The sequence below is a fragment of the Hypomesus transpacificus genome, chromosome 3 (genome assembly GCF_021917145.1).
Source record: "Hypomesus transpacificus isolate Combined female chromosome 3, fHypTra1, whole genome shotgun sequence".
NCBI classification, from domain to species: domain Eukaryota; kingdom Metazoa; phylum Chordata; class Actinopteri; order Osmeriformes; family Osmeridae; genus Hypomesus; species Hypomesus transpacificus.
In genome coordinates, this window is record NC_061062.1 from 12,548,615 (window position 1) to 12,570,130 (window position 21,516).

Here is a 21,516-nt window from a genome sequence, read left to right on the forward strand (position 1 = left end):
ATTATTATGGTCACTCACTACAGAAAGAATGTGAGCACTGGCGCTTTAATTGTGGTTATTACACTGCCAGCCCCTCAGCCGGAAAGAGGATGGCGCTGTAGTTACAATTTACAGCTGTTACTAGTGTAGCAGTTTGGTAGTCTGGAAGGCGAGGACGTTTGGTGAACGAGTTGCAGTAACTGGAATCATTCTGCAATTATTGTTGTAAGGGCTAACTCATATTACAGGGATGTCTGTATCTATGTAGAAAGCAGGGCAAGAAAACAAGGATGGCCGCGGACGTGGATAAAACGATTGCGGGAAATAAGAATGTTACGCCCCAGGAGAAAAAGCATCTAAACATGATATCTCCGAGCAGTGGAGAACTTGCGTCTGGCAAGAACAAGAGAAGATCATGGATCACCGGGGCAATCTCCTTAACAATGTTGACGCTAATTATTGTCCCAGTCTTCGCCTATTGTTACAAATACTACCAGGACTCACAGCTTCTCAGACGTCATGTAAGAACCATCTCCATTTCTACATGAACACTGAGGTAATGTTGCACGCAGCATTAAATGCTAATTTAGTTGACCAATAGAAAGACTCACTTTGATAGAGTGCAAACACTTTAAATATAAAAATATTGGTCGCGTCTGTAAATGATGTAGCCTAGCAAAAGCCATCAACTGTCCACTCCTACGTTTGCAGAATTAGGACAGGTTCCAATATTGATCTGTAACTTTTTTTTTTTAGACATTTGTAGTAAGCACTAGAAATCTGTGCCACGTATTTGTTTTTTGTTGGCAACAATGAACACAGCCATGTCCTATCCCCCCTTTTATTGGTGGGCTATTAATGTGCCACAGCTGGTTACACACATTGTGCTCTTTCAACCCCCTCCACCTAAATTAGTTTGGCTCTTCAGTTCTGATAGCGCCCATCCTCCATTGAACCAGCCCCCGTTTGCACGCAGGCAGTCCCCTGTGTATTAAATAAACATCTTTGGAATTCTGCTCATTCGCTATGCAATCCTACATAAACAAATAATGTCCTCATCAATGTTTGTTTGATTGGTCTTTGTTTGTGCTGGTCCACCAAACTAGAGACAAGTGTTGCCAGACATCTATAGTTACGTTATAGTCTTAAAAACTGTGGACCATATTCTTTATTGACCCAGTTTGAATGAAGGACATGCCTTTTAAAGCTGCTGGAGCATGTCAGCTGGCACAATAAGAAGCTCCTTTTGTATCTCTGTCGCTCTGGAGCGTCTGGATAAATGACTAAATGTAATGTAAATGTATCTCTCCACAACAGAAAGAGGGTGTGAAGACTCTGGGCACCGAGGGGCTCTTCCTATTCTCCTCGTTAGACACAGACCACGACCTGTTTCTCAGCCCGGAGGAGTTCAAGCCTATAGCTGAGAAACTCACAGGTTTGGTTCCCCAACACCAGTCTGTTCTGATTGGTGCCGGACATGCTGAAACCTACCAACCCAATCCATCTCCACACACTCTTGCAGTATGGATAATATTCTCACAAACACTCTTACACATGGCTTTGTCATCTGTCCCCCTGCAGGGATTGCACCTCCTGGTGATTTTGAGGAGGAAGAGCTCGCTGACCCGAACGGTGAGATCCTGGCCTTGGAAGCCAAGATGGTGCCTCTGCTGATGGACACAATGACCAAGAGCAAGGATGGCTTCCTCGGGGTAAGACAGGGCCATACATTAAATCCATACTTGATATACGTATTAAGATATTAAAGTTCCAGAAAGCTGTATTGGTCTGAGTTCATCTGAAATTGGCATGGATGTTCCCTTCATAATTAAGTTAGGCCTTAATTGGGCCTTGACAGACATGACAGCAGTGTTTCACCTGTCCTCCAGGTTACACACAGTTCCCTGATTGGTCTGCGGTCCTGGCGCAGTCCAGCTGTGCCCTCCTCCACCTTCTCTGCCACCCATTTCAGGGCACTCCTGCCCCCCAAAGGCAAGGACCAGGTGGGCGACACCTGGTGGGTCATTCCCAGTGAGCTTAACATATTTACAGGGTACCTACCCAACAACCGTTACCACCCCCCAGCACCACGAGGCAAAGAGGTACCGTACCCTTCCACTACCTTTCCTGTCTTTCGCCCATACCATAAATGCACATGATTTGAGCATTCTGTAGCATCCTATACAACGGGCAAGAAAATATCGTTTTCTTGAATGTATGGACTGTATGTTGGTTGTACACGTGAGTGACAGTGAACAATGTCCCCCATCTCAGGTGCTCATCCACTCCCTGTTGAGCATGTTCCACCCCAGACCCTTCATCAAGTCCCGCTTCGCCCCGCAGGGGGCTGTGGCCTGCATACAAGCCAGCAGTGACTTCTACTTCCACATCGCCTTCAGGTCAGAGACAATCTGGCTGGACTTATTCTGAAAAGTTCCCCCTCAGAACAAAAGAAGACATTTCAATTTTGTTTACAAATGTACTATATTCTGTATAAGTAAAATACAAATCGAGTTTCCATTCAAAAAGATTTCACAGACATTTATTGTGGTGATTGTTGTTGTCCTCAGGATCCATGCAGAGTTCCAGCTCAACGACGTCCCTGATTTCCCCTTCTGGTTTACGCCTGGGCAGTTCACTGGCCACATCATCATGTCCAGGGATGCGTCACATATACGCGATTTCCGCCTCTACGTGCCCAACAATAGGTGTGGGGAATAAGTTACACAAATGCACTCACTTAATAATCCTAATATTCTAGTCTTTATCTTACTGCATATTCCTATAATAGCTGATACGTTCAGGTTGATCACATCTCCTATGCAGGCCTCTGTGCGTTACGTAATAATGACAGACATGCTTTCTCTTACACCAGGTCTCTGAATGTGGACATGGAGTGGCTCTATGGAGCCAGTGAGAGCAGTAATATGGAGGTGGACATCGGCTACCTGCCACAGGTACTGTACACCAGACATCTCTGGAACTCTGCTCAACCCGAATGGTAGAGAGGAAATATATTCACATCAGTCTTTCCTTCTTTTCCTGTTTGTGTGTGTGGTCAGATGGAGTTGCAGTCGTTCGGTCCCTCCACTCCCTCCTTCATCCAGGATGAGGAAGGAAATGTTATCGACAGGCGAGGACAGGAGGACGACCCCATCCAGTTTGTCTTTGAGGACATTCACTGGACGTCAGAGATCAGCCAAGAGGATGCCACTCGACGCATAGAGGTCACATTCTACCCTTTCAAAAAGGTGCAACTCTACTGCTTCTTGCATTTGTGTTTAGGGCCAACCTGTGTACCCTAAATGTTTTCATTTTTTCAGAACATCACCTGTGTTGATCTTTACAAGATATTCACTTAAACATGAGCCTTTGTCTATGTCTGACACAAGGAGGCTTTGCTTATGTCTACCTTGCTTATACCCTGGCCTCACTTGCACCAAGGTGTCCTACCTGCCTTTCTCTGAAGCGTTTGAGAGGGCGCAGGCTGAGGAGAAGCTGGTGCACTCCATTCTCCTGTGGGGGGCGCTAGACGACCAGTCCTGCTGAGGTGAGACACTTCACCTTACTGTGTGGTGTGGAGACACCAGACAGAAATGTGTGCATTGTTCAATCTACTGTTATGGAGAGATGAATGGCTGTAGTGTCTAACCTGGACGGTGCCTCTGGTGCTTCCTCCTGCAGGTTCGGGGCGGACTCTCCGGGAGACAGTCCTGGAAAGTTCGCCCGTCCTTGCTCTGCTCAACCAGAGCTTCGTCAGCAGCTGGTCTCTTGTGAAGGAGCTGGAGGACATGCAGGTGAGTAGCCATGACAGTTGGCCCTGGAGGCTCCAATCTCAACACTCCTTCTAAAGGACCTTACACTGCCCCTGTGGCCTTGTTAGTCTTTGCTTGGAGAGCTTTGACCTAACCTTGTCCTTCTTACTAAAAATGATATGCATAACGTGTTTTTGTCCCAGGCTGATGAGCAGGACCCTGTGTTGAGTCAGAGGGCCCGCCTGCACCTAGAGAAGTACAACTTCCCTGTAGAGATGATGGTGGCACTTCCCAACGGCACCATAGTAAGTCCCATCTGCTTTCCAGACTTTTTCTGTACGCTTCAAACTCAACTTCCCAACAACAATTTATCCTTAAGCTCACTAGGAAAGGTTGAAGCATGAAGGACAACTGTGTATCAGAACCATTTCAATATAAAGTGTATATAGAAAAGCCTGTTTTCCATCATCATTCCTAAGCTTAATTACAGGAAGAGACTTTGCGATAAATTCTTGTGATAATGACTTTAATATGTTTCCCATTCCAATAGCTCCACCACATTAATGCCAATTACTTCCTGGATGAAACATCCATGAAGCCTGAAAAAGAAGGAGCCCCGTTCAGTTTCTCTGGGGGCTTTGAGGACCCGTCCACCTCCGCCTACATCCACTTCCTCAAAGAAGGCCTGGAGAAAGCCAAGCAGTACCTGGCACACTAAATAATGTCTGTTTGTGTGTGTTAGGCTGAGAAATAACTTAAGTTCTTTCAAAGGTGATAATGATTTAAGATCATTATATCCTTCAGTATAAGGAATTGTTTCCTAAAGCCTTGGCAGCTGATAATGACTTTACTTTCTAATACAAGTCCTTAACATCAGACCAATATACAACTATTCAAGCCCTTCTCGAAGACATGGGTACTAAACACTAGTGTTAAATGTTTGTCACATGCCATTATAGTTAGGGCTAGCTAATGCTTCTTAATTGCCTTCTCGTGAAACTCATTCCAAAAACAGACTACGCCATAATGCACAATCATAGTTCACCTTTCTCTTTTTATACATGGCTTAGTTATGTGCAATATATAATACCGACCTACAGTTATTGTATGGTGTTGACTTCTGGTCACAGCCAGGGGTATAGCAGGTCAGTGGTTCCCTTTTCTAAAGCCTCAGCAGTTTGTGAAGGCCTTGCCTGAAAGCCCTCGCTGGGCTGGGCCTGATGTCATGACTGGGCCTTTGAGGTATCAATACCCATGCTATGCCCCCAGAGGGTGCCATGTGCTGAATTATAAACCAGGCTGGACTGTGGTACATGTTACTCATTTTTTTAAATCTCACCTTTTTTCTCACTTTTTTTTGCATTGACGTTTGTGGGCAATACAACATTGCCCATTTCATATTAAGGATGTGACTGACTGTTAGACGCCAAATATTTTCTTACAGTAGACAGGAACATATTTACTGGAATTTTTTGTGTGGATGTCTTGTAACAAAAATTGATTTGTTTCCTCTAAAATATCAGCAATGTAGAATAATGCTCCTACGTAACCTTGTTTTTGTTAGGCCTTTTGGATACTGAGGAAAACAATCAAGTCATCCCAGTTTAACAAAAATTGAAATAAATTTGATTTGCTAAAACATGCTATCTTTGTCATCTTTGAACAATGTTGTCTGAATTTTATAGGTTTTCAGATCTTAATTTTGTTACTTATAAAGTGCCTCATATTTCCACTTTGTGGTTTTATTATTTTTTCTCTATAGTACAGTGACAGCAAAGATTGGTGATTCTACCAGTGGTTAAGTCCCAAGAATATTAATGAGTGGCTAGGTTCCATTGAATATGCAGTTGTACTTTAGTCCAGAAGCATCATCTTCCAGTTCACCTGTCCAAATGCAATATAATGTTTCCATATACATTTAAATAAGTTGTTTTTCAAACACCCACCAGTCAAAATGCCACCAATGAGATATTTTCCTCCAGGCATGTTGTGGTTATCCAAGTGTCCATGAATATCATGACTTTTCAGTCCCTTGTTTTAACAAGCCAGTCATGATCCTGTGTTGTATGATTCATCTCAGATGATGAGAGGGAGTGCAGGGACTGGATGGGGGGACAGAGTTGTGCTAATGTGGACATGAAGGTTAGTTCATGCAGGGTTAATGTGGTAATCTGGCTAGAGCTGTGTCACTGGCAGAATCAACTGTCCTGCCTCTTTTTAATTGTGAAGTACCCATTTTACACTGAGGCTACAGCTTCAGTGCCAACCAGATTCCAAGTTAACAATATCCTCTGTTCTGTTCATAGCCAGGAACACACTGGAATGAATCGCAAAAAACGGGTAAATCCAACTGGTCTTTTCACTGTGTGGAGGCAAGTACTGTCTTCATGTCCTGTTTTAGACACAGTCAATATGGAGCTTGTGAGTGTCAGATGTTCATGGATGCTGTCGTCAGGAGAGGCAAGGTGTATTGGGAGGAGGACAATCCTTCCACCTTTTACCTCAGGAGACCGATCAACACCATCTGCAATGACATGTCTCAGGAGTCCTATTTAATCTAGTGACACAGCAGCTTGTTAGACACCAGTAGTCCCCCAGGGGGGAGGGTGTTGTCAGCAAAGGGTTCCCTCTTCCATCAGCAGAAGGTCCACACCTCCAGCTCCATGACCTGGAAGTCATCGGTCTCTGACAAGCAGCAGTTGTTGAAGGTGTAGCAGGGACTGCTCCGGCCCAGGTACAGGGTTTCATCCAGCCACAGACCAAAATGCCCACTGGGATTAGAAAAAGAAAAAATACAGAGTGTGAGAGAGTTTGCTTCATGCACACAACATAATCCTGATCAAAAGGAACGTAGAACACAATGTAGTGAATTCATGAATACCTTCCTCCACCAATAGCAAATGAGTCCAAGTCCCCCTTTATGAAAAATGAGTTCTCTCCTGTCCACTTAAAACACTGCAAGAGAGGAAAACCAGCGGAAACCTGATTAAAGCCACCTCACGTATTATCGACAGGGGATTGCTCATCTTTGTGTGACACGTCTCACCTTGAAGCGTGGATGCAACATAAAGAGGAAGGTCTCTCCTGTACCATAGAACTTCTCACTGGGCCTCAGAGGGTGGGACAGGAAGCTACCAAACACCTGGGACACCAATATCACCGTTCACAACAACAGCCTCAGTTTGATTCTATTCCATTCAAACTAACTACAGCACAGTGGTCTGGCTGTGAGCCATGGTCCAGATTCAGAAGTGCAAAGAACATAGACATCAACTCAATGCAGGTTTGATACGCCTGCTCCTGTGTAGAACTGTGTTTTACTTATTACTCAATCTATAGCAATCTATAGATTTGAAACAGAGGAATAGTGGGGTTCATATCTGAAGAAGAAACCATGACTGTATTGGCGTGCAAAGGAGGTCACCTGGTTGAGCGCGTCTTTGATAATGACAAGGACGGGCGCGTCAGTTCCGTTGAGCCTCCTGTAGAGGGATCTGAGGCTGGAGCCGTGATGAGAAGTGCTGTAGGCCAGCTTCCAAGGGTGGCCCACTGTCCTGGGAGGCAGCTCTGCTGACAACTGGAGAGAAAGAGAGGGAGAGAGAGAGTCAGACGACAGGTTAGGGAGGAGAGAGGTGAGGGGAGTGGGAGGTTGGAGAGAAGAGTGTTGGAGAAGAAGGGGGGGGGAGAAGAGGGTAAGAGGAACGGAGGACAGATTAGTGAGAATAGAGTGAAGGTGCAAGAGAGGGTGGGGTGTGGGAGTTTACAGAGAGAAGAGAGAGGGAGGGTGAAGGGGAACCGGTTAGAGAGACAAATGAAATATAGAGAATGAATGTATAGCAGAGACAAAGTTTGGTCTACCACCTGTTTAATGTATAACACGAAGCAAGCAAATGTTTTAAAACATTTGCCAACGTCCTGTTCATACTAACCTCTCTGACATGTGAGGCCTCTAAGATTCGACTCTGCTCTACAATCTCAGCCAGTCCCTCTGGGTCTATGACCATGGCTGACCTCTCTCCACCATCCTCTGCAGACACCATCTGCCAAACAAACAAACCAGCTGTAAACTTCACAAAACCCCTCTATAAACCTTCTCACTCAAATCATAAACCTCCCTCTGTGTTGTATACATGCGGTTAGCAAAATAAACACGGAAGAGTATAAAGAAATTCTAGTTAAACAAAAAACAACTTCTAGCTTGAAGCAAGGCGTGTATATACGCCTACGATAGAAGAATACACAGCAGATATTAAAGTGAAGCTACTGTCACAACTAATGGTATGATTAACAATTAACACATTTCTCATTTAAACCACTTACTCACCTCCCAATCCTCCACCATACGTCCACACTTCTGGGACATGTCAAGCTCCTCTTCTTCACCCTCCTCCTCCCTATCGTTGACAAGAACAAACTCCTCTTCCTCCCCCTCCTCCTCCTCCTCCTCAACCCCCCCCTCCAGGATACACAGATCAGGTCTCCAGTGGCTCAGGTAAGCGTACAGCTCATCGGAGCTGCAATCAAACAAAGAAAAACACACAGAACGCATAAAGAGGTAGGTTTAGAACCAGAGAACACAAAAGGGACCTAAAACAAAAAGCTGCTTAGTTAGAAAACTTCAGTGTTGTGTTCTATCGCAACGACTTGTACTACAGAAAGTGTTGACATGGTCAACAACCCCTATAGCTCTGTCTGCCGGTTGTAACAGCCCACTGCTGCTTGTTAATAAGACATCTGCTAGATACTGTCAGTGTGTTAATGAATGTTCACTGAGTAGAAAGTCAGTGTTAAAGTTGGTGTTAATTGTTAAACTGACTGGGTTACCTCTCCTGCGAGAGAGTAAACCAGTTGTCTCTCCATGGGAGGGTTTTGGAACCCAAACTCTTTTTCTTGCCAGACGACCTATGAACACGCATCCGGATAAACATCAGTCCTCCAGAACTACCTGGGAATGTTCTGGAAGAGCCTGAGAGGATAGAAGGAGGTCAAGGGAGGAAGAGAATGATGGAGGGTAATTGAAGGAGAGAGAAGGGGTGGGAGGGAGAGAAGGATAGAGGAGAGGGAGAGGGGAGTGGTACAGCACAGTTGGCATAGGGAAAGAGAGAGAGAGGGCAAGTAAAGGCAGAGAGGGAAAGTAAGGGAGAGAGATGGATGTTAGTTCAGTCATCCAGCAATATTATGGTTTAGGTTTGTAAACTAGGACTTAAAATAACTCCTCTTCTTACTCGTCTGATTCTTCAAATGGAACTCTTTCTCCTTGTCATTCAGATGCACCAGCTCCATTTTCACTTTGTTGCCAGCAGTCTCCTGGCCTCCACAACAGAAGGTAGCGGCACTGCTTAAAACAGCCACCCCCAGGGGCCCTGCAGACTGTACCGCCAGCTCCTCCAGAGGGCTTCCCTCTCGCTGCCTCTCGGCCTCGTCCCTGCTCTCCCTGTCCGCCCCCTCCTCCTCCTCTTCCTCAGATCCCCCCTTGCTCAAGCTCAGGGTCAGGCTGCTCCTCAGGTTTGAGGTGGCTGCTGACACCAGAGCTGGAACAGTCTCCCCCTTGTGGTGGGGAAGACTACTATGCCCTGTGTTCCCATCCTGGGGCCTAGAGACAGGTTTGGACTTGGGTGTGGTTTTCTTGCCTTTCCACCTGGATAGTGAACAACAGTAAAAGTTGTTGATATTCCTGTATTCTATGTCCAGCAATGGATGAACAGCTCACTGTTACCCCTGTTCCACTGAGAGCATATCCACACACCTGGATGTTGCTAGTCGTTAGTAAATCAGAACTTTTGCAAGTACTGTCAAGCACTTGGGGTCACCCAAGTGCCCCCCGCCCCCAAATAAAATATTAGATCGCTTCCATATCAAGTGTTTCGAACCTGTGTGTGGAGGTGTTAAAGTGCACATGGGAGATGTCTGAGAAGAAGGAGATGGAGGCTAGGGCATCCACGGAGCAGGACAGCAGATACTCCTCACAGCCATGTTCCATCACAAGGGGGTGGGTCTTACATGGGTCGAAAAAGATCTTTTTGGCGGTCACCAGCAGAATACCAGAAACAACACCCTGGTGAGTGAGTGAGAAAGAATATAAATGAGTCACCGTGCAAGCTTCAATGTAGACTACTGCATCAGTGCTTCTCTAGTCATACCTTCCGATCTGTGATGGACCGGCAGAACAATTTGAGGTATGGCATGGCCTCAGGCCCCTCCCCCTCGGAACACTCTGGGGGCAGGGCCAGTAGACAGAGCTGTCCGTCAGGCATGGGCACCGCCTCTACATCCTGTCCAAATCAAAACAAGGGGTTTGCCCAGGACACTTGGCACAACATTTAGACAGAACACTGATCTGATATCTATATATATTATGTACAGAAAATATTAATTGTATTGTATCGATTACAGGCTTATGTCTATCGTGTACTACCACTGACGTGTGGGTATAGCTCAGTGGTAGAATATTTGACTACAGGTCAAGAGGTTGCAAATTCCCCTGTACTGTCTGTCACTTTGGATAAAAGTGCCTGCTAAATGCATAATTTACACTATTATGTACAGGCTTACTGAAGCTGAACTGAGAGACTTGTATGATATTGCATGTCTTTCTGCAACACTGCACTATTGCCCTTCTCTCTTCACCAAGCCTGTAGCATTCTACAAAGTCCCATCTTCTATGTTATATTTGACTGAGCTGACAAAGCAGTTTCATAAAGAACAGCCTTCAAAGTAAAATCTATTATCCCATTAGCCAGTTGAGTTTTTCCAGACCTGAATAGACTCTAATGTCGCATCCTATTGAGTAATGTTTCCCTCTGCACTCTACACGAAAACAACGCAGTGAGACTTTAGGTGTGTTTGACTTCATGCAACGCCGGCGGAGCCGACAGCGCTGCATGAAGCCGAACGCACCTACTGTAACAGCCGTCATAAAGCACAGCTTGTCAAATAAGACTTCCACTTTTGTAGTGTATATTCAGCACTAAGTTTAACAGGGGCTCACCAGGAGTTTGTCATACTCTACATCTGGGGATGGGGAGTGAGGACAGGCCAGGGGAGTAAAGACAGTCCCAGGGTTGCTCTTCAGCTCTGGAGCCAGTCCCAAAATATGGTCAAGGTTGGTTGGAGGAGGAGGAGGAGGAGGAGGAGGGGATGAACCTTGGTTGAATGCCTTTCCCATCGGAACACGGAGGTGCTGGAGAATGACAGGCTGTTGAGACATGTCTACAAGGAATCTCCTTCTCTCTTTTGAAGCGGACACATTCAACTTCCTCTTCCTAATGCTCGGCTGTGCACACGTTTCATCAGCCTCTGTCAGCTATGCAAATACTGCTGTGGTTCGAAGGTGAAATGGTTATCAAGGCAAAGGCTTTACTTTGCATTTCCTACTGGAGTTCAAAAACTAGACTGGCCTGTATATATAATTAGTTAGCCATCCCCCATACTAACCATAAACTGCAACTTATTTCACTAGAACACACTGTGGACACAAGTGAATCTTCATGATCCATGATTCTACCGGTTTAATTTCTTGGCCCTATTCTTTGATAATATCCAAGTTATCAGTGGGTGTGCCCTGTGCTGAGTGAAGTCATCCAGACACTACTAACAAAGGATGAGATTAGAGCTGAACCCATCACAGCCCTTACCTGTCTGGAGATCAGGGAGGAGGAGGAAGCAGTGGAGAGGAGAGAGGAACAGGAGAAAGAGGAAGGAGGTCTATTCATCTTGGTCACGTCTGAGGCTCCAGGGTTGTTGAACTCTGACGTGATGCTGAAAACTGTGTCCTCAGGGAGGCGCTGGGTAAACACACACAAACACAGGAATGTCACAAACTGCTCACTCAATACACTTCAGTGCAAGGGCAATACCAGCCCATTCAATAAATACATACAGCAACAAAAAGACAGGGAAACATAATTATCTATCATTTTGGGTCAGGGAATAGACAATGATTAGGTGCCGGGAAAAAGGTAATAAGCACGGGGGGGGGGGGGGGGGGGGGGGGTGACTGACATGGTCCAAGATACCATGTACTGTGTCAACATTTCTTTGCCAATAACTTGTGAAACATGCCACCATTACCATGTCTTACTGCTGAAACCAGCCTATTGACAAATGGATCCATGGGACTGAATTAGGTTCCTGACACCTGACAGACTCCAGAACTGCAGGCAGTATTCACGCCAGACCCCCGCGGGTGTGTGAGTAAGTGTCTGTTTCTAACAATTTCAGTAAATCATCTTGGATAAATACAATTATGTGAGTCGCCTACAATTCTACAAAATATACAGTACTTGCTTCCAACCACATGTAAAGAATGACGTGAACTAATAAATCAATTAAAATGACGACAAATACCTTAGAATACACAGCTCTTATGTGGTAAATGCCATAGACCTTCTCAATCAGACTTTGTATTCCCATTTTAACTGAGAACAACAGTATCCACTGCTTCTCTCACATACAGAAAAGTTTTACTCTGTACTTTGAACAAAATGTGTTCTTCCAATATCATACATTATGCAATCGAACATGTTTATGGGTGTAGCTGTTTCTTATCTAATAATTGTAAAAGGACAACGATGACTTATGCCTACATGGGTATATGACTATAAGCTCCGCAGTATCACTCTTGCTTTCATTCCACACAATTTTTACAGGCAGGCTTAGAGGTCAACAGATTCCGACTGATTTCCACATCTTATTTCTTATCTCAAGAAAAAAAGAAAGCTACCTCAAAAAACTACTTGCTCAAAAAAGAAAGTAGACTCACCAGACTGTTGGCTATGCCAGATGACTGTTGTTTCTCCTCAAAGGGCTTGGCAGTGAGGCCACCTGGTTCCCAAGTCGTGCCTAGAGACAAAATGTCAGTAGTTTCTTGAGAGAGGAGTCCACCTCGAGTTCTTTCTATATTTAATGCTGTCTCTTATCAGCTGTCTGATCTGCTCAAACATCCCACGATGTGGTGCACCATATACAGAAGTGGGAGTTGTCTCTGGGGGAGTCATGAGATTTCACGCAGTGAGTCAGACGCATGTGTGTGACATTCAGTGGACACATTGACCCACTAATGAAGCAATGCATTTGCATTTAAAATGTACATAAAGAAGCTGAAAAGGGGACCAACACCGGGAGTACTGATCTTCAAAGACAAAGGTGTGAATGCTGTGTTTCATATTTGGATATCTGTAGGTTGCGTGTTGTGTACATGATTATATCAGTAAATATAATTAACTTTGTACATGCCAGTCACATGATTGAATGTGTGAAGTAAATCAGATGTGACTGAGAATTCTGGCATTATCATCTATGTTGGAAATGTGGCTGTTGTAATTAACAAAAGTAAAAACAGATTTCAGGACAAACTAGTTTTAACTACAAAAGAAATGGCTCTTTATATGAGGTTAAGCAGGTCTGAAAACAGTATGTGAGGGTGTGTTCCAAAAAGTTTACCTCTTTAGTCTTAATTTTAATGACACCCTAGATGTATTTTCTAAGTGTGTCAAGACAAATCTCCACTGACATTGTTGTCCAGAGTAGGCACATTCTGTGTCCAGGAAACAGTCACTCTAACCTAGGCAGCTCATTGGCTAACACCGCACCTTGAAGGTAGTACTGCCGCAGGCGAGGATTTCTGATGTGGGGAACGTGGTCAAGAGGCCGGCTTGCACCGCTGTGGTAGTTGTGGCACTGGCTACTGCCCTCCAGGGCTGTGCAGGCCTGAGGCTGGGTCTCCCAGGGGCAAGAAATGAAGCCTGGTGGCTGGGAGACACCTGAGGGCAGCTTGGAGCCCAGCCTGACCAGGAGACACAGCAAGAGACACAGCATAGTCAGTCATGTCAAGCTTCTTTATTCTACCCCGCAAATTGACAATAAATGCTGTTGAGTTTTGTGTCACTGAGATTCATAGTGACATTTACGACCAGCTCTGAGTAGGCCTGAGGAATGCTTTAGTACTTAATCCTTGAAAATCCATATTTCATATGGATTTAATATACATAAAAATCCATTTGCAAGTTTCAGTTGATTCTGCATCCATCTTGACAGAAGATTAGGCTGTATTGGCAATCCAAGAGTTATTTATGCAGTTGAGTGGGAGTTAGGGATACGGCTGGACAGTTCCTGGCAGAAACCTGTACTTCTCTCGCCCACATAATACCCTCCACTGTTTGTGTGGACCTCCATTCAGACGAGAACTACAAGCTATGTGACTAGCAACTCATCAGAGGAAAAGGCCAGTTTCCAACTCCAACTGGGATCAGAATATCCTTCCATCATGCTTTTTATCCATAAAATGACAAAACTATAAACACAGTGTGTTGCATCAACAGTCTCCATGTCTCTTGGTTACTAACTTGCTCTAGTGTGATGGCACTATAATTTCACCTCCACTGGTATTTTGGAAGTGCAGGCAGAACTCTGTAAACAAATTAATTATAATAACTGCAAAACATTCAAATAAATAATACCATATTTGGAATGACTCCAGCCTCTGTGACTCAAGTGTCACAAGTCTAAGGAGCACTTTCTCTCTTTTCAGCACAATAATCTCTTTTAATCGCAGGCCTGACCTGGTCTTGACGTTGCCAAAGTAGCTGGGCCTGGTTTTGTCCCTCTGTAGCTTGTTCTCCATGGCTCTTGCAAAAAGGAGGGCCCCTTCACAGACCTCTCTGCCTAGCTTGATGCAGCGTCGATAGGATGAGAGACTCCACTAGCACCCCTCCTCCATCTGACAGTCCCCATTTTGAGTATGCCTCTGTAATCCTACCTAAAGGAGAAGGGAAGAGAATGCATACACACAGGATAAGATGCTGTGGGCAATGGACTTAAATTTTTCTATTAAATCAGGCAGTCAATCAATACACCCATAGAATTTCTGTAGGGCTTGCACTGCAAAATGACCTACCAAAACACTACTTAAATGCATGTGTAAGGACAGCTCAGAGAGGTGCCTTTCTTCTTTTCTTTATGCTATACACACAAAAAACATGCATTACTATCCCTGCGGTGTGAAGATGTTCTGTTGTATGCAAGAAAGGACACCATACTCTTGGGTCTGTCACATTGTTTAACATCATAGTTTCCTGGGTTTAAATTCCTTAGGCCTATGATGTCTGTACTAAAAATCTTCTGATGCATACCAACAACTATTGAAAACAGAACGTTCGGAAGAAAGATAGCCTGCATATTACGCTCATAGTGCTAATTAGATATTAATATCTAAATAAAGCGCAGCATATGTTTTCAAGCAATAAAAGAAATGAAGAGCCTTCGGACGACATTCTATCATCAAAGGATTACATGAGCAGCCCAATCACAAGCAGACTGAAAATTACGACGTAAAGAGTTACACTGTGTATTCAGCACCATTGAACATCTGTGTCTGACCTGTCTGATTGTCTGGAATGTTGTTTGATGGCGGGTGGCAGTGGAGTTCATATTGCGGCGTTCTAACCGATTTCACTGCAGACTACAGTAGCAAATTGAACATGCATACTCCGCCCAATTTTATCCAGATTTAAAGGGCCAGAAACTTCTTTCACTGGTGTAACCATACAGGATTGTGCAGGTCCAGCGATTGATTTAATTATTCCATCAGCAGAATGGTTAAAATATTTTTTTGGTTTATATACTACAAACTTGATCATTGAATCAGACGTACAAAATGTGTACTTGTATTTATCTTATGTAGGTAGGCTAGTCCAACAGACATTCGATCTCACCGAACTGCCAGGACAAGTCACTTAACCCCACTTAAATGTTTTTTTTTTTGTTATTCTTATTCTTATTCTCAATTTCTCTGTTGTTAGATTGTTCAGTATTATTCCTTTTTTTAATGTTATATATTTTGTCAAGAAGTAGGCTATAGTATTTAATGTAGGTTAGGAATTTCTACTACAGATTTAGAGTATTTTTTAAAGATTTAAATCGTCTGTTTGAGATCGTCACGACCATATTTGTTACACAATAATCTTGAACTTGAATGACAGGAAGACTGCTGTCTTGCGCTGCCTGCTCCAGCCACGCGGCGTGCTGTCACATTTGTTGACGCTTGAGAAAAGGCATGTATAAAACTTTGACCAATCAGAGGGCAGGAAAGGCAGAGCGGCTTTCTGTCCTGTTCTGGGCCTGATAGAACGAAAACATTTACCGTAATCTGAAAGGCAAAAAGGAGATCCGCATTTCTCCAACAATCCTGAACACTGCATTTTTCTAGGTAAATTATTATTTGGTTGAAGTAGTTTGCTAGTGACTTTTTGTGCATTTGCATAATACGAGATACACAAAACGCAATATAACGCTTTTGTGTTCGTGAGGGTCAATTAAAGGACCGATTGGACCTCTTAGCCTAGCTAGTCTAGGTAGCTCACCAACAGCTAACGTTAGCTGACGAAGACTACCTATTTCGTACCCATAGTAAATTAGCATCGTCAGTTGTTGTGATTTATGCGATGAAACGAACGTCTAGCCATTTACGCAGGTTAACGCTAACTAATTGCGAATTGTTCAATCGTGGTTAGCTACGTGACTTGACTTCTTGGTTTCTATCTTAGTTTAACAGTTGAGTTTGCTTAATCTATGCTCTGTCTTTTTTAAAGCCTTAACTGTGGACACTGAACTTCGGAGCTGTAGTCCAAAATGTCCATTGTTTACTAAAAGCACACTGAGCTCCAGTCTGCTGCAGTTAGGTGTGCCCCTCCGCTGTGTATGAGGCCAAGCCTCCATATTCACCATGGAAACTGATGCCGTAAGTCTCTTGACCCATTTTAAATTAGAAGACTTAAGCATGCAATCTGTCAACACTAACTCGCATCAAGGCTAAGTACTAACAAAAGTGTGCTTTAGTTACACTAATCAAGGTTTGTAGACTAGTGGTGTGGGAAGACTAACTGCATGTTCCTTTCACAAACTATTCAGGAGGTTATTCCTATTTGGCAGAACAAGCCTCATGGATCCACCCGAAGTGTGGTGAGGAGAATTGGCTCCACTTTGCCCCTTAAGCCCTGCCCTAGGGCATGCTTTCAGGTAAGCAGCCTCAACCCAGGTGCAATACTTGCAAGTCATAACTTAGCCTAGCATCGAAACAATAACAGATTTAGTTGTGAAATGGTATTGTATTATCAGTGGCACAAAGTGTTCTTGTTTCTGTTGTGTTCCAGGAACTTCCAGGCCTCCCCCCCCTGAGGCCCATGGATGGTCCCATGGTGCCCACCTTGGCAGACATCGCCTGGATCGCAGCTGATGAAGAGGAGACATACGCCAGAGTTCGGTAAGCTGTTGTATTTTTGTGAGGATCCGTCATTTGATAAAAGTAGCAGATTTGAAATGTTAATATTTATGGCCCTTATGAATAAGATCTCCAAATGCTCAAATAATAGACTATAATTTAACACCTTATTAAGCTGTTGTATTATATATATTTTTTTTGGAGGATCCATCCTCGGATAAAAGTAGCAGATTTGAAATGTTAATACTAATGGAGCTTATGAATAAGATCTCCAAATGCTCAAATAATAGACTCTTATCCCTCCCCCCTCCCAGGAGTGACTCGCGCCCCCTGAGGCACGAGTGGCGGCCAACACCCCTGCTGGTGCTCCACAGGAACTCCTCCGTGCCCAACTTCCGCCGCGAGGGCAGCAAGAAGATGGAGGGTCTGAGGAAGCCAGGGGTGACGGCCATGAACAGAACCACGGCCTTGCAGGACGAGCTCAGCAGGCTACGTTCTCAGATTGCCAAGATCGTTTCCAACGACACCGGTGAGAGGCCCCAGTCTCTTTGTCTACAGGCCTGTGTAGAGGGATTGGGCCGGCTCATCCGCCCTCGTCTCATTAAAAAGGAAGGCCGCTCTGTTACTATGTCTATAGAATCTCTGTTTTCTCTTCATTAGGATATCTAGGAGAAGCAGTTTCCTAGACAAAGGCATTTTCAAACTTTTCTTGAACAGTTTCCCTTGATTGTTCCTTTTGATGTTTGCATTTTGGTGAAGATTGATCTGTTTCTTGGAATCTCAGTATGCTTAAGCTATTCCTGGTGAGCCACCAGGCCACCCCAGCTATGTCCTTGTTTTTAGAAAAAAAATGTTTTACCTTCACACACTTACCTTATTTACAATATATATAGATATTTAAGATCAGATCATCAGTGATTGTCAGCAGGCACATAATTAGAAAACCAGCCTGCCTTTTATTTTATTCTTATTTGTAACTCAGTATTCATGCTTACATACTAGCTATGGCAGTGAGAATGCTAAATATGTATCTGCCCTTGTCGCAGACTTTTATTCGAGACACACTAGGATAACAAGAACACTGTACTTCAGATGACTTGATTAGGCCAGTCTGCCCTGTCCATTCTAGGTCCTGTCCTAATTCTGAGGTTTATTTAGGGAGAGAGACCTCAATGAGCTGCAATGAGTAATACACGGTCTGTGATAACTAGTGCTTAGTGATAACAGTAATACGTCTGTCTGTAACCACTTTTTTGGTCTCTCCTAGGCTCCAACCCCATGACCCCTGACCTGCTCTCCCCTGACGACACTAGTATGAGTTTCTCCTTGGCGCCCTTCGAGACGGCACCATACCAGCCTGCCGCCACTGCTGCAGCTTCCTTCGTCATCAGTGATGTCACCGAAGAGGAAGACGACGACGAGGAGGATGATGTGGTGTCCGTCATATCAGAGCTGGTGCCCGACCCCCTACCACCGGTGTCCATGACCGCCTCAGCCACGTTCGACCTTGACCGCCCCAGCATGGAGTTCCGGGAGGCAGAGGAGGACACGGTGTCCCTCTCCAAGTCCACCAGCTTTGCTGATGTCATGGACATCCTGAAAGACATGAACCGAATGAAGATGAGCAAGGACAGGTAAGGTTAAGAAAGACAGGCCGGGAAATTCGAGCGAGACAAATTTATATATATTATATTTTCTAAGAATAAATTGTCGTCTCGCACTGAAAATAATACGGTGTGTTACACAGCATATATTGTCAAGGTGCCCTCCTCTAACCTGTCGTGGTTGTTGTAGATACAACAGAGGCTGTACATCGCTGAGAGAGGAAAACTCTGCTTCCCTAATCTCTGAGGCTCTGAGGAAGAAGTTTACACTGAAGGATGAAGACATTGGTGGTGTCAAACGGAAGTAGCCCTAGCAAGTCGCCCTTTTCCACTCCATGTAAGTCAAGCTAGACAGTGTAATTATGTGTTGAGTCATTGGGAACACTACTTCCTACCCTGGTGGTTCTCCACAAATCAGAATTGTATTTCCTGTTTGAGAGAGCTGAATTTAGCATTTCATATGTCTGTGCCAGCATGTCACCATTATAAAACAAGTAGTTCCAACCTCGTTGCTGTTAGTCATGATTCCTTTGTGCCTTTCTCTTCCATTACTAGGCCTTTGCCTGTGGACTGTGTTACCATAGAGACCCATCATCACCTCATTGCAAACAGCAATCCACCAGCCAGGCCAAATGTAAACCCAACTCCGATACGAGGAAATAGAGGACCCTTACATCCCTCTTCTATACCAATCTAACCTCTCTCCCACCCTTCCTCACACTCTTTCTGCCCATGTAACTCACTAAAGGAAGCTTGTTTCATCACATTGATATGAAGTTAACCACACGTGGAGTCTTTCGTGTCCCCTGTAGCGATGAATACTTCTGGGATCTCACATCCCAGCTTGACAGATTCTCTTGAGTAGATGTGTTAGGCCCATCAGACTAGCTCTACCGCTAGATCTACTCCATAATCATCCAATTACACGCTTGGTTCATTCTCTTGTGTTCCACCCATAGTACCATATAGTGAGTGAGTTCTCAAAGGTGTTTGCTTTCTCCAGCAAACTGATCAACAGAAAGACTCAACAGAAAAAGGACGAACCTTTCGGACAGAGTTTTTGTTAAAGTAAAATAAAAATCCTTCTATACATACTTGAAAAGGTTGTGTGTAGACATGACCGGTGTGCACATAATCTTCACATTTTCAGTTATGATCTAAATTTGCATCGCAACGTTGACTTTACAGTCATTGCAACTTGTATAGCATTTCAGATTGGTTGTTTGCCGTCACCTTCGGATACACGTCCAACTCCAAAGCGCCACACCACTGGGAAAGAATAGTTGGCTTTGGGGTTCTCAATGACGGAGCCTGACTGAGGGCTGCTCGGGGACAGGTGTAACTCAGTCTGTATCAGTGGATGAAGAAAACTGGCTAACAGAATTATATTGTGTGAAGTGTGCCCTGTATGATACATTAAAAGCATGTGAGATTTGGTTGTTGTTTGTCGAGGCAGCACTTTACTTCATGGGCCTCTACAATGAGTCAAAAGATCAGTAAATAACTAAAGATGTGAATGTTGCAAAACCATAAATATGAGGGCAGTTTTTTTGTTGCTTGCTAATGGTCAATAGATTATCATTAGGTGGTTCCTACAAATAAAGTGCTGCCTCTGTATATTACCAACTGTAGTGTGACTGAGTTATCCTCCCTTGTGTGCTGCTGTTGTGCTAAACCTGCCTGCTGGTTGAATACAGACAGATGTGTACTGGTGTTCTTGTTTTGAGTGGGCTGTAGAAAGTCCAGATTTCCCTACCGTTAGGATTGTGTGGCTCCTTGTTTTTAGGCAACTGCAACATCACCTCTTCATAGGGATTGACTATGTACCAGACATTTGTGTGAATAACAACATCTCCTGTTGACGCCTTACTACAAACCTATTGCCTCTTCCAATGACTGAACTTTTTGCTTTAATTATTGGCTGATGTGCCACGAGTTTGCTTTCTTTTATCTTCCCTCCACCATAGTTTTTCCTCCATTTCTGACATGTTTTCACTCAATGCTCCCTCTTTGCTACTAGAACCAGTGTCTCCACAACCCATCGGAAGTTTCAGAACAGTGCTTATAACAAGCATTCATTGCAACAGCTTGTAGAGCCAACTCCCTGTCTCCTCTTAGACTTTCTGCTCTTTTGGTTGCTCTGATGGTGGTCTCCAACCAGATCAGTATAGTCTGTGTGTAAATAATTTGGAGCTTTGTGTGAATTTTTTAGTAGCTGAGGATGTATGGTCTTGCCATGTAATCTACCTGGATGAAGAAGAATAATGTTCCCTGTCGTGTCTCTGTACACTGTAACTGTCAGTTGTCTTTTTTGTGTTTGAATTTCATGGATACTGTTCCCCAGTCTTTTTCAATATTCCCATTTCAAAGTGTTTGACAGCAGTTGAACTGAGGCCAAGTTAAGCAATGGCCATAGCTATAGAACTTATGGATTGATATGATTTGTTTTTATATGGTTCAGTGGTTGAGTGGAGTGACTTCATGAGAACCTGATTAAGAGAGTTGGTGAGACCTCTAGTCCCACAAAATAAATTGATTGATCTTATTTTGTCATCAATATTTTACAGCTGTCTTTTATGTTATATGTTTATTCAAGGTAAACCACCTGATATGCCGTCATCATATCTCTGTCTGCCGCCAAACTGAATTGAAAAACGTTTTTGATTGTCTTGTGTTGAAAACATAAATAAAAATGGGCTGTTGTTTTGAACCTTTCTGTTTGTGACTGGTTATACCCTTGTTGAGGGGCCTGAGGAGAGAGGTCTGCAGTTGGACCCTTCTCCCCTGTTGAGGGTTCAGGCAAGTTATTTCACTGAGCATGTGCAGTACCACAAGATCACCAAAGGGTGGTGACAAGGGCATGTAACTAAATATACAAAGAAGTCCTTCTGGAGAAGAATACATTCTGTGCAATCATTAGTTCTTGTTTTTTTTATGACCCACCGGTAACCGGATAATGACT

The 21,516-nt window shown here is 44.0% G+C and overlaps 3 protein-coding genes across 5 annotated transcripts; 2 read left to right on the plus strand and 1 right to left on the minus strand.

Annotated features, from left to right (window-relative positions):
* The first annotated feature begins 72 nt into the window (after positions 1-72).
* On the plus strand, positions 73-5,378 carry selenon (selenoprotein N). 2 transcript variants are annotated; one of them, XM_047015803.1, is made up of 12 exons: positions 73-500; positions 1,297-1,414; positions 1,561-1,691; positions 1,869-2,081; positions 2,254-2,378; positions 2,550-2,687; positions 2,855-2,936; positions 3,042-3,230; positions 3,424-3,529; positions 3,664-3,776; positions 3,938-4,039; positions 4,285-5,378. In XM_047015803.1, the coding sequence occupies exons 1-12, from the start codon at positions 270-272 to the stop codon at positions 4,450-4,452; spliced, it is 1,716 nt and encodes a 571-aa protein (XP_046871759.1). In that variant the 5' UTR covers positions 73-269; the 3' UTR covers positions 4,453-5,378. The 2 variants fall into 2 exon arrangements, with proteins under 2 accessions (XP_046871759.1, XP_046871767.1); XM_047015811.1 differs by having other exon boundaries at positions 453-535.
* A 295-nt stretch (positions 5,379-5,673) lies between these two features.
* si:ch211-15d5.11 (nuclear receptor coactivator 7) lies at positions 5,674-15,210 on the minus strand. The gene is made up of 16 exons (XM_047015792.1): positions 15,111-15,210; positions 14,294-14,490; positions 13,325-13,518; positions 12,496-12,575; positions 11,369-11,518; positions 10,723-10,914; positions 9,875-10,006; positions 9,605-9,789; positions 8,960-9,372; positions 8,559-8,700; positions 8,059-8,248; positions 7,664-7,774; positions 7,159-7,311; positions 6,781-6,876; positions 6,616-6,689; positions 5,674-6,505 (listed from the first exon to the last, which is right to left on the minus strand). Exons 2-16 carry the CDS (start codon positions 14,353-14,355, stop codon positions 6,370-6,372), a joined length of 2,310 nt encoding a protein of 769 aa, XP_046871748.1. The 5' UTR covers positions 14,356-14,490; positions 15,111-15,210; the 3' UTR covers positions 5,674-6,369.
* Positions 15,211-15,818: 608 nt separating this feature from the next.
* mtfr1l (mitochondrial fission regulator 1-like) lies at positions 15,819-21,264 on the plus strand. Of its 2 annotated transcripts, none has more exons than XM_047018263.1 (8): positions 15,819-15,939; positions 16,322-16,470; positions 16,641-16,748; positions 16,883-16,992; positions 17,265-17,479; positions 18,218-18,584; positions 18,745-18,891; positions 19,110-21,264. In XM_047018263.1, the coding sequence occupies exons 2-7, from the start codon at positions 16,456-16,458 to the stop codon at positions 18,860-18,862; spliced, it is 933 nt and encodes a 310-aa protein (XP_046874219.1). In that variant the 5' UTR covers positions 15,819-15,939; positions 16,322-16,455; the 3' UTR covers positions 18,863-18,891; positions 19,110-21,264. The 2 variants fall into 2 exon arrangements, with proteins under 2 accessions (XP_046874219.1, XP_046874221.1); XM_047018265.1 differs by having other exon boundaries at positions 16,662-16,748.
* Positions 21,265-21,516: the final 252 nt, after the last annotated feature.